The sequence below is a fragment of the Mustela erminea genome, chromosome 5, assembly GCF_009829155.1.
Source record: "Mustela erminea isolate mMusErm1 chromosome 5, mMusErm1.Pri, whole genome shotgun sequence".
NCBI classification, from domain to species: domain Eukaryota; kingdom Metazoa; phylum Chordata; class Mammalia; order Carnivora; family Mustelidae; genus Mustela; species Mustela erminea.
In genome coordinates, this window is record NC_045618.1 from 7,251,731 (window position 1) to 7,264,393 (window position 12,663).

The window sequence follows — 12,663 nt, forward strand, 5'->3', positions numbered from 1 at the left end:
GACCCGAGCCCCCGGGCTTTCCTGCTGATGCTCCTTCCTTGTGGGTGGACACGGTAGCTCTCCTTTGGAGGATGAAGTAGGCAGAACCCAGAGGAGACAATAAAATGAATGTGTTCATATTTAACGACTCCTTTCAGTGGAAATTGGAGAAGCAGTAAAACAGGCCGAGGCCTCGCTGTACACCAGGGCTCCTTGGTCACAACTTCATAAATAAGGGCTCTGGGTGTGGTTACGGCTCATTGGGCTTTCTGGAGAAAAGAGTGAATACTAAAAGTGACCAATATGACAAGACAAGGCATTAGGATAACAAATCTGGGGCCTTGATTTGGGATGGAGGGGAAACTGGGGCTTCGCAAGGCCTTGGTTTCCCAGATCCGAAGGGTCTCTCCATCGGGCCCTGTTACTAACAAAAGTTATCCAGTCCTAAGCAGTGTGGTGGGCAGGGTAGGAATGTGAACTCAAGGCTCCTGCTACCTACAGTGCGGACTGCCCCCCGACCCGTGCCAGCATCAGCACCGGGAGTTTGTCAGAAATGCAAATGATCGAGTTCACGCAGCCAATCAGAATCAGGGGGCGGGGCCGAGGAATCGGTTCAGCCCAGTTGCTGATGCTCCTTAGATTTTAAAGCTTTCTAGAGCCACAGGTCTGGTTTCATTTGGCCTCCGGATTACCCATCAGGCCATTGCAGCACTCCTGTGACTTTGGCCAGGTGATCATTTTAGGCCTCCATTTTAGGCCTCCGTTTCTTTAACTCAAAATTGGAGTGGGAGCATTAAGTGAATTAATAGATTGGAGATCTTTAGAGCAGGGCTTGGAAGAGTAGGGACTCCGGAAGAGTTAATTGTTTTATTAACGATCCTATAGTGGATATCTAGAGCTGGGGAAACTCCTTCAGAGCCTTAAGATATTTAAAAGAGTGGGTTTGTTTCCTGGTGCATTAGACTATATCTGCATCATTTTAGTTGAGAATCTGGTTATAGTGTTGTGCCCATAGGCACCCTCACATAATGTAATATTAGATAGATAGAAATAGGCAATAAGTAGTCTTACAGAGATTTTATGCCTTTCTATGAGCTATTCCAGGGAACAGGGAATCAAGAAGGCTGTTCCCCTTGATCTCCTGAATCCCCTGTCCCTTGTCTTCTCTCCCACCTCTCACAGGGCCCATGGGCCAGATGCTATGATCCTTGTGGATGGGCAGCCACGTCAGGCAAAAGGTGAGCTGGGGCTCTCCCAAATGCTCCACATCGCCAGTCAGATCGCCTCAGGCATGGTGTACCTGGCCTCCCAGCACTTCGTACACCGGGACCTGGCCACCAGGAACTGCCTGGTTGGAGCCAATCTGCTGGTGAAGATCGGGGACTTCGGCATGTCCAGAGATGTCTACAGCACTGATTACTACAGGGTAAGATGGCTTTTCCAGCTGCAGGACTCAGCAGCAGAGCTAACACCTTGCTCACATGTCTTTGTCATTGTCCATTAACCCTGTCACTCCAGAGAACACACATATGCACCCATGCCCAGACATACACGTGATGGTTATCCTTTGGCCACTCCTACATCTTGACCTACCTATTTATTATCCTCTCGATAGCTCATGCCTCCTTTCCTCTTGGACATTCAGCTTGCCAGTATTCTTACATTGCAAGGGCATATGCATTTTGTTCTTACATCAATACTCATTCTTCATGCAAACAAACTCATACATACATGCGTATGCCCAAACACACACATAGTCAAGCTCAACTTGGTGCTATGTTTTCACACCTTCCAACTCAGTCCCTGATCCAGCCCTGTCCACAACACACTTTGTTCTCTGAAATCATCTGGTGACCATGTAGGCTTATCTTGTCTTCAAAAGTAGAGCTTGGTGAGAAGCCAGAACTCACAGTAAAGTAACAAAAATCATTAATGTCCCGCTGAGCAGAATCACCTGAATGATTTAGGAAAGGTGAAACAAGAAAGCATGTTATTGTTGCCAACTTTGGAGAGAGTTGGAGGTTGGCCTTAGAAAAAGCTTTCTGATTGTGATAGGAGGCATCACATTCAATTTTACTTCTATACAGTGGCCCACTTTACATTAAGACAAATTTTACTTTGCTCCCAGGATTATTTGTTCCCTTAAGTCTTTGGTAGACCCCTTCCAGTGGATTATTGAGTGGTTTTGACAGTGTTATTATTGCCAAGGAAAAGATAAGTGGGCATGAGTGTTGTTTGCTGAAAAAGAGGAAAATATGGGAGCAGCTGAAAATACAGAGATGGCATTACCTTTGCAAACTGATTGGAAGGCACATGCCTCAAGAAATATGTAATATTTACCTTGGGGATGTTGAATGGGTGAGGAGTTTAGATAGGTGCTATAAGAAGAGGGTGGGGCAGAGTTCTGGAGGTCAAGAAGCATGGAAGTCATTGGTTTTGTCTTCTTAGTAGAGAATTAATGATCATATTGTGAGTCAAAGAGCCCAGATACCATCGTCCTGTTGGCCTAAGCATGGTGGACTATGAGGCTGGGAGTTTGGGGTTAGCATGTGCAGATCTCTTCTTTCTGGATGCTCTTGATGGCATTGCCTAAACAACGTTGCCCAGACATTAGAACTGGTCGCTCAAGACAGTTCATTTTAGCCATAGCCTGAAGAAAAATGAAATATTTAAGAATTGCCCTTTGTGGCTAGAAAATGATTTGTGCATGGTGCAACCAAAGGATGGCAGATGATGTATTATCGTGAGGGAATATGACGCCAAGTAGACTGAACAGCAGGGAAGGTAGTATGTCCGAGCAAGCTCGGCAGTTGTTCAATCCACCCACCCTGTCCAACATCCCAGATATGGAAAAGGGAGCGCGATGCAGCCGTCACCACAGATGGATAGCCAGGGCAGACCTGCCAGGAAACATCAATGCAGAGTCTTTCTGTAGCCCCTAGACTAATTTTGTCACTCATTTCCAAGAGAGGCATTGGTGTGGTGACTAGGGGCCCGCAGGCTGTAGATTTTTTAAGTCTAGCTGGAGTTGGCACCCTTTAATTGCCTTTGTGCCCTCCATAATGGGGTTTGCTGGCCTTTCCCGCTGAGCTCAGATTTATGTTGGTGTTAATAAAAACAAGGAAGGGATTATCATTTTTCTGTGTGTGGCAGATATGAGATTATGCCAATCTGTTCTCCACTGGCTTTACCACGGTCTCGGGAAGCAGTGTCTGGCCACAATGCGTGCACACTCAGCTCTCAAACTTACTTCAAGGAGTGTCCTTCATGTTTCTTGATTCTGACTCAAAAGACTAAAAAAAATCACATCTACCAGTTATCCAGTGATACTGCTTTGCCCTGGCTTTAACAGCTGGGAACGGATGCTCTTTACTCCCCGGACAGCAACAAGAGGGTGAATCCATCTTGTTTCTATGGGCTCCAGGGCTGGATTGGAGGATTGGAACTCAAGGAAGGGAGGGCAACGTGGAAATGGTCCACTGTTCAGGCATCTGCAATTCCTTTTTCATGAGTTCTATGCCGGGTATAAGAGGAGGCCGACTGGCTTGAAAATGTGTGTCTTTGGTCCCAAGGAATATGAAATTAAAAAAAGCTATTGTAGTAAAAACAGTGGAAAACTGCCTATCCCACTGATGGTGGGTAGATATTGTACTTTCCATGTTCCAAGGGTAGCGTGTGTCATATCCTCATGTTCAGTTGCTCATGATGTCCTAATGTATGCACAGTTCCCCCTCCCTCCCCCTCTGCAAAACAAAGGGCAGAAGGAGGTTTGCCAGAGGTCACATCAGTAATGAACTTCAAAGTCTTGTTATCCACATTGGAAGACATCAGAGTGACAAAGCCGTTCTGCATCAGGACCTAATCTTACCTCACACCACCATCAGCGGCCTGGGGACCCCCAATGCACTTCCCCTAACCTCTCTTTAGTTTTCCCATTTAAAAAATGAGGACAAACGTAGTCTCTTGGCAGAGTTATCTTGATGTTAAACAAGTTACTTTGTGTAAAGAGCCTGGAATACATTGCTTTGCTCGGTAAACTGTGGTTTCCTTCATACCCAAGGCAGGAGAACCACAGGGATAATATGATTTCCAGATGTCATTCTTGGGTCAGGGAGAAGGACCTCCTGATCACTGGAGGATAAACTGGGATTATGCGGCTACCCCCCAAGGAATAGGGTCTTTAAGTTGACCACCTCCTGAGACTTTCCCTCCCAAGGTTTGAACTTAAATAGAGAGACTGGGTCGTCAGCACTTGTTTGTGCTTCTGGTCAGTGTTTATATGGTCCTCATGATCTTACAGCGACGTTCATGTTCAGGTGATTTATGAAACATTTTTTTGTTTGGTACACCAGCTGAGGCTCTGGGGGAAGGCAGTGATTTATTGTCTAACAGGAGCACTGAAGGATTCTCTCGGCAAGCTGACATCTGGGACAGATTTGCTACTGTAGGTTACTGAAATCCGTTGAGCCTAGGAGTTTGCAGGGAGTTCCTGGTGCCTGATTCAGTTAAATGCAAATAATCCGGGGTTGTGTGTGTGTGTGTGTGTGTACACGTGCACTCATGAGTGTTCATCTGCCCAGTGCAGAGTCCAAGGTGTGTATACAAAAGCAGGAAGAGAGAAGGAGCTAAGTTCCTCCTTATATGCTTTCTTTTTTATTTTTAATTTCTTAAAGAGGTGCCATCTGGCTCATATATGAATGACATGCAAATGATTTACAAAGGTGAACTGTCTAATGTCCTGCGACATATGTAGAAAGCGAAAACAAACATCTCTGCACCAGAGTGCCAAGTCCTTTGTCCTCTCTTCTTAAGACTATGCCCAGGGGCGCCTGGGTGTTTCAGTTGTAAGCAACTGCCTTCGGCTCAGGTCATGGTCTCAGGGTACTGGGATCAAGCCTCATATCAGGCTCCCTGAAGGGCAGGAAGCCTACTTTTCCCTCTCCCACTCCCCCTGCTTGTGTTCCCTCTCTCACGGTCTCTCTTTCTGTCAAATAAATAAATAAAATCTTAAAACAAAACAAAACAAAAACAAAAAACTATGTCGAGTGGCCAGTACTTTTTCCTCCCATGGGTTACCCCCTCAACACTTCTGAGATTGCTTTTAAACTGGCAGGGACAATTGTGGATTTTTGGTACCATCATATCTTTCTGAGACCATTGCACAACACTAAGAAAGTAGAGGTCAAATCTGGAATCAAAGAAAGTTCTGAATGTTCTGCAGAGGGCGAGTTAGGGTTTATTGGGTGGGAAGGCCATATGCCGAGCTATGGGAAGAACAGAATCGGAGGGCCCAGTGCTCTGATCCTTCTCACCCAGAGGACCAGGAGCATGCCTTCCTGCTCATCCTGTATGCTCTGTGCCTCGCATTGTAGACGCCTGATAAAAATATGAATGAATGGGCAAAGTCAGAAGGAGAGTTCAGATTTAGGCAAGACATAGATTAGGCCAGACCAAGAGGAGCCTGGACAAGCAGAGGCCTACCTAAGTGAGGCAAGTCTTTGCAGCTGTTGTGGGGAATCCATTATCTAAGCAAGTACAATCGGTATCTGGGGACAATGTCTAGAGGAGGCAGGTGAGTGGTGGTCAGAGTCAAGGATGACTTGAAGCCAGAGCCGAGTCTTGATAGGGGATAGAGCCATACCATACCATTTCAGTATGCCGAAATCCAGGCAGACACACATCTGGGGGACATAAGGCAGGTCAGGCAGCTGATTACAAGTTCTGAGTTCTAAGCTGGAGATGCCAGATCAGGGTATCTAGAAACCCCTGGGGAGGATGACAACAGTAACCCCTTAGGATGTGGGAACGATTTACAATAAACTGATTTGACTGGTAGAATATTTGATTTTATGGATGTCATGTTGACTCCATGGCAGTGATGACAATTGTCATCTCTTTGACCCATGCTATCTGGGTTTGCTTCTCAGCTTCTATCATCCCTGGCTATGTGACCTTGGGCAAGTTATTTATCCTTTCAGTGCCCCCAACTGTAAAATGGGACTACTAGTCACGATCATATGCCTTTACTATGAGGATTAAGAGTTAATAAATAATCAACCCCTTAAGATGATTAATATTAAATGAATATTAATTACTCTTAACTATAATTGGAGCAAAAATACAAATGTCTTCCCAATTCCAAAATGGGCATTTGAATAAGGTTTACCTAAGTGCATAAGGTAAGGTAGGCCAACTGCTATAACAAGTAGATGCAAAAATATATATAATGGTTCCAACACAAATAGAAACCTATTTCTAGGTCATAGAACAGTGTGAGCAGGTGAACTTGTTAGAGAAATAACCCCTCCCTCATGTAGTCATTCTGGCTGATGTAGCTCTACCCTCTTCTATGTGTGGTGTCCTTGGTCAACCTACGCCTCTGTCCCCATTCCACCACTGGGAGAGGAAATGGGCATGAAGGAATGCATGTGGTTAATGGGCCCGACCTGAAAATGGGTCCTGTCACTTCTCATGGCAAGAACCCAAACACATGCATGGTCTCAGCATTTGTAAAGGAGCCTGAGAAGTGGAGTGTAGCTGTGGCCTCAGGTTAAAGAGAAGAACAGGAGTTGTAGTGAGTAGCTGGTAACCTCTGTCCCATTATGGGTGAGGGAAAACTCCTTTCTCTTCCAACATTTCATGGCATAGCATCCCATGTCTGATGATTTATCAGAAAAGTCAGGACAAGATATCCTTACTTTCTACTGTTATTTCCATCCTGAAGGTGGAGGTGATAATCCTGAGATGTCCCTTTTATCCTCTGCTTGCAAAGTCCAGGTGTCACATGACATGTGTAAGCAATGGGGGAGCTTGGCCCTGCCCGCCATCTTGGTGCCTTTGTACATCTCCCTGGAAAGCAAAAAAAAGGCACACCAACAAGAAAACAAATTCAGTTGATTAGGTGGGGAAAGAGGGAATGTTCTAAAATCAAAGGGTGTCCAAGTTAATAGAAAAGAAAATACATTCTCAAAGTTTTGTTGAATAATTAATTAGTTTTTGGTCTCAAGTGGAGAGGTCCTTAGATGGAAACCAAGTAGCTGGCAGTGTGTTGAGGAGAACCAGAGCTATAAAATAACTCCTAACTTACTTTTACCTTAAAAAGCTAGTGATGGTGATTTAAGTTAACTGATTTTCAGGATTACATGAAGCCACCAATACCCCTCACTCTTTGTTGGGGTTTTGGGAGGCTCTAGCAGTAACCAGCTCCCTTCTTCCCTGCTCAGATTCTGAGTCCTATGCCCTTGGAGACAGAGAACCCAGACAGTTGGAGATTATAATGTGTACTTGTATAGTGCTAGAACAGTTGCTGTTGGTGGCCTTGCTGGGCAACAACAATGAGCTCCCTCATACTGAATTCCCAGACTAGGCTTTCTGCCCAGTCATGGCAGCCTGGGAATATTGCATACTTTACCCTACTAGGGCAGAACTCTTTTGGCTCCTTTCTGTTCTCTGTAGATAGGCAGATGCCCATCAGAAGGGGAAAGAGTGTGGCTTGCATGCTGGCCCCCACCAATCAGAAAAGTTGTCCTTCCCAAGGGGTGGGATTCAGGCTGGAGAGCTATTAGATTTTTACTTGAGTAGGTGTTCCTCCAGCTGGAAATCTGAAGCAGCGTTAAAAGGATGTGTCTATCACAACTTTGTTCACGCCCCCCACCTGGGCAAGTGGCTATCAGTCTTAAATTCCTTCCTCCAATTAAGAGTAAGGAGACCTGACCCCCTGCTTAACTGCCTGGGAGCGGATTGGTAGCTGGGCCTACTGGTCCTTGAGGGATGCTGACCCAGTTTGGAGAGGGCTTAGCCAGACTTATCTCTCAGGTTTCAGCCATTAGGTTTTCCTTAGTAGACCCAGGCACCATGGCAGGAAAAGTAATTCTCACTATCAGAAGATGAGGGTCTCCAGCAGGCTGTCCACTGGCCAGAGCCCAGTTACTGGGCCTGACCGGTCCCTTCCTATTTGTTGGATATCCTAATAATTTGTTACCCATATTCCTCTTTATCTGGAGGAGAACAATGCGGGAAGGCTTATATTCCATTCCTAAAGAATGGGATGGTCCCATCTCTTATTTTATATAAATGTGATTTCATTTGGAGTAATTTTAGATTTCCAGAAAAGTTTCAGAGATGGTAAAGAGAGTTCCCACATGCACCTCCTCCTACTGTTGGCCACGGTGCCTTTGTCAAAGCTAAAAAAACATTTACATCAGTACAAATTATTAACTAAACCAGACTTTGTTTGGATTTTATCAATTTTCCCCCAATGCTCTTTTTAATGTCCCAGAACCCATTCCAGAAAACCACACTGCCCTTAGCCACATTGTTCCTTAAAGATAATAGGACTTTTATGGTTGAAGCAGTGGGGCGGGGGGGGGGGGGGGGGGGGGGAGTAGGGGTTGGAGGGGGGGAATCCACTGCCTTATTATAGTCTCTCCTTTCCTCCCCTTTGCCCAAGGGCTATCCTTCATTCACCTTTCAGAGGCCCCAGAGCTCCAGACTTCCCTGTGTTGTGGAAGAGGGGTAGGTGGGTTGTAAGGAACCCTATTTGGTGAGCACTTGTGTCTTGAGAGTCTTGAAGGAATCCTTCAAAGCTGTGCAGTCAATTGGGCACTGTCTTTAGAGAGTAAGCAGACAGGCCTAAGCAGACAGCTCAGCTTAGGAGGCTAAGGGGAGGCTTGGGACTCCTCAGATTCCCAGTCCCTAAACTGTGTATGTGTTCTTTCCTTATGCCTTGGGAGAGGGTGCCCCATGCTGGCGGAGAGACATGGCCACATCTGGGCATGCTCAGAGCTTTAGTTGCCAGAATGGCTGCTCTAGGACTTGGTGCCACAGCACATACATCCGGAGTGAATTCTGAAAAATAACGTCAATGCTAAGATCCATTAAGCTGCACAAAGCTGCAGAGGGAATGAACACGGAGGAAGTTGTGGAGGATAGATTTATGCTAATTATAGGTATTATAACCTTGTTTCCTTGATTGAAGCTAATGCACTTGCACACTAATTATCCAAATAATATCAGACATTTTGGAACCCCAAGTATGTTGAGGGACAGGACTGCTGTATAGGATATCTTGGTCTCTAGGTCAGCTCTGTGCCCAGTTAAAGGCTCTACTTCCATCTGTAAAATCTGAGGTTTGGATCCTGGTTTTATGGTCTCTCTTAGATTTTACCTTCTATGGGACTAAGTTCTAGGGGTAATGAGAACTGAACCAGAGGATTGGTTTCTTTAGAAGGGAGACAGTTATAAGAATAAAGCCAATGTCCTCTCATTGTCCTCTCTATTATTGCTTTGTCCCGGCCCAGACTTGTTCAATATCCCAACTCCCTTTCCCCCTCCTGATGAAACAAGAGAACAACCTCCAGTTTTAAAATAGACTCTCCCCACAATATCTGGATCTACTTTAGTGACTGAAATGTGCTTTCTTCCCTTGCCTCTTCTTCCTCTTTGGGATACTTAGGTCAACTGGACAAAACTCAGCCTTGCGGGCATAAGAATTGCTGGGCAGACTTTCTTGATGTTTTCTCCGTGATGGGAATTACCTGGGTTCTTCTGTCCATCTCAGTACTTCCAGACCTCTAAACTTCCTTGACTGTATTATACTTTATCCTGACATTCTGGTGGTGCTGTGGCTATCTGCACTACAGTCTGCAACTATAACAAATTGCAAAGTTCAGATGTTGATGTAACGTGGGGTCTGGTGTTCTGAGCCATGGAATCTGGCATACAGATGACTTGGAAGGACACGGTGATCAGGAAGTTGAGGTGTAAACAATGAGGTAGAAAACTTATTTTGGGCATCTCTGCATAGGGGCTTAGGAATGCTAGTCCCATCTTTGTTCATGGGGTCTTGGCAACCTGTGACTCACATGGTGGCTAGAATGCAGGACCAGAGGCAGGAAGCCTATGTTTTTAGTCCCCGCCATGTCCACTGATGGGAAATAAATGGACCTGAGTTTACCGTGTGTAATGTAGGCACTTTCTGTCTGTCTTTGTCATTATCTTGAAGCTTTGTCATCATCTCTTCACAGGTGCTAGCCACACCAGTAGCATTGTTCTCTCTCACTTCATGGAAACTTGGTGGAGAGTTTGATGGATATTCTGTAGTTTCGTCTTCAGAAACATTGATGGTTTCACTGATCCTTTTTACTGGATGGGGCTGGATTCTGGTTCAGCTATTCACTTACTTTGGTGATAGTGACTTTATTGACTTTAGATCAGTATTCTTAACTCTCAATGTAGAAGGTCGGATTAGATGCATAGTTTTCCAACACATTTTTTTTAATAGCAGTAAAACCTTTTCTGCAGATGGCCCTTAGAAGATAGGTAGACAGATGATAGGTGGATGGATGATAGACAGATAGATAGATAGATAAGCACACATGGCCTCAGTTGAAGTGAAAGAACAATGGGGCCATGGCCTTCTGCTCCCTCTGGCCTGCTGCCAGTCGTGGGGCTTTTGCAGCCCTTTGTAGAGGGGCTTCCATGCCCCGCAGGGCTGAGCACTGGGACCCCTTCAGTAGGCTCCCCTGTCAAGATTTAGGATAGACCTTACAGGTTCCAGCCACATGTAATAGTGGTGTGAAGAATAAGTATGGTAGCAGGAGGGGATTAATGAACGAATAGCTGTATTCGAACGAATAACTTCTTCTCTGTGGCTCATCTGTTGGCCACGTAAGTCCTTACACACAAACCGACTGAAGGAGGATGCTCGTTTGGTACATGCTGATTGTGGGACTCTGCGTTTGCACACCAGCCTCTTAATGTTCTGCCTGGAAAGAAGAAGGTCTTCTGAGACCTTGCAGCAGAGTGAGCTGCCAGGGATTATTAGCCTCCATTTTATGGATGAGCCTCAGAAAGGCTTGGAGATGGGTTGAAGACCCTAAGACTTCTGCACACAACAAAGTCAGTGTTAGAGCCTCATGCCCGAGGATGAGGAATCCACTTTGAACATCCGCTGGACTTTGTCCATGCTGTTTATCTCCCCTTGTGCCGCGTCCCCTTGCCATTGAGAAGGTCCGTGTGGGGGACAGAATTCAATTCAGTTCCCTGACTGTGCGCGAAGGTGAAGAGAAGGCAATCTGCGTTTCCAAGGAAATTAAAATTTCATAGGGAATATAAAGCAGGATGAAAATGTGCAACTCCCCCACAGGCTAGAGGGAAGAAAATCGTACAGAAGGGTTACCAATTTCAAAAGACCATTTAACCAGAGGGATGACTTGGATTTTATGGGGTGGGTGGGTAGTCAGTGGGCTGAATTTGAAGAAGGCGTTCCTGTCCAAAGGGTAAGCATAAGCCAAGGCGGGGAGGTGGCTTGGAGACAGGCAAACTAGCAGGGTGCTCTGGAACAGCCTGTCATCCAACAGGCCAACACTGCAGGTGCATGAAAGGTTCACAGAAGGAAATGTTTGCAAAGGGAGGATGGGGCCACCGTGGCTGGTCTAGAGAGGCCGACGGGCAGTCATGGAACATGCATCATCTGTTTGAGTGTAAGTGAGGCTGGGTGTGAGGATGAGTGGTCAGGCAGTGGCAGATAGCGTAGACTGCAGGAAACCAGGAGCCCCAAGGCACGAGGTGGCAAGGCCTTATGTCCTGAGGTAGCAGTCAAGTATGTCCTCAGCGGGGCCTGGAAAGGTCAACTGAAGGCCGGACCTGGGGCGCTCAAAGGCTCCTTGCCGTTTGCAATCACAACCTTAAAAAAGAGTTAACAGTAATATTGAGGGTCAGGATGGATTTTTTACAGATGCATCTTTTAGGCCACCTAGCCCAGAGTGCATCCCTCGGGTGTTGTTAGCAACAGATGAACAAATGCTAAATCACTCCATTCTAAGGAAACGTCAAGCTCAGAAGGAGCCTTAAATGTCATCTGTTTCACCCCTCTGGCCCCAGGCAGAACAGCATCAAAACCACCCCAGGCAGCTGGTTCGCTCACTCTGTTCTGGTGCCTCTCCTGGGATTCCACGGGTCCCCCCTTACTCCTTCCAGATGTGGTGAAGGGGAGTCACCCTCAGTGAGAGAGTGATCTTTTTTCTTTCTAATGTGTAATACCCTTTAGAAGTGGGATGTTCTCATTTATGTCTAGCCAGAATTCTACCTGCTACAAGGTAAGTCTCTCATCCACTATGCTTAGTGGAGAGAAACACGGTTTATACTACAGAACAGACATTATAACCCCCAGAAAATGCTGAGCAGCTCCCTGAAACCAATATGGCCTTTTCATCGATCGCAGTGAGTCTTGATTGGCGAGGGATCTGTAGAATATGCCCTGCCAAAAAATAACATCCTTTTCCTGAGCACAGCTCCCTGTGTTCTCTCCTAAATCTCTCCTAAACTTGGTTTCATCTCCTTGTAATTCTGAAATCTGGTGCGAGGTGCGGGACTGGTGCTGTCAGAGTCGGGCTTAACCTCCACCGGGACAGGTATGGGAACATAACGCAGGGAGGTGCCTCATCAGAAAGTTCTGAGCGCTTGAGGCCTGTTTACACTGGAGCTCCTCCTGGAGACAGGAGAGGCCCAGGCCTGCCAGGAGGGCTGGTGAGCCCAGGTGTGGCTTCCTTCCACTTCTTTCATCTTCTGTGGGGGATGGGCTAGCCTCGCCTTTATCACCTGACCCTGGCCTGTATTTTAACAGACCCTTTTTGGTTCCAGAAGTGTAAAAAGGCCTTTTTTCCCCCCTTTTTCTTCTGAGGC

At 46.1% G+C, this 12,663-nt stretch overlaps 1 protein-coding gene across 5 annotated transcripts in view; it reads left to right on the top strand.

Annotated features, from left to right (window-relative positions):
• NTRK3 (neurotrophic receptor tyrosine kinase 3) overlaps window positions 1-12,663 on the top strand; it is a 382,186-nt gene that overhangs the window by 317,932 nt on the left and 51,591 nt on the right. For all 5 annotated transcript variants that reach the window (XM_032342082.1, XM_032342076.1, XM_032342077.1 and 2 more), the window contains one exon: window positions 1,162-1,405. In XM_032342082.1, the coding sequence (XP_032197973.1) occupies window positions 1,162-1,405 (244 nt within the window). The remainder of the gene's footprint in view (window positions 1-1,161; window positions 1,406-12,663) is intronic.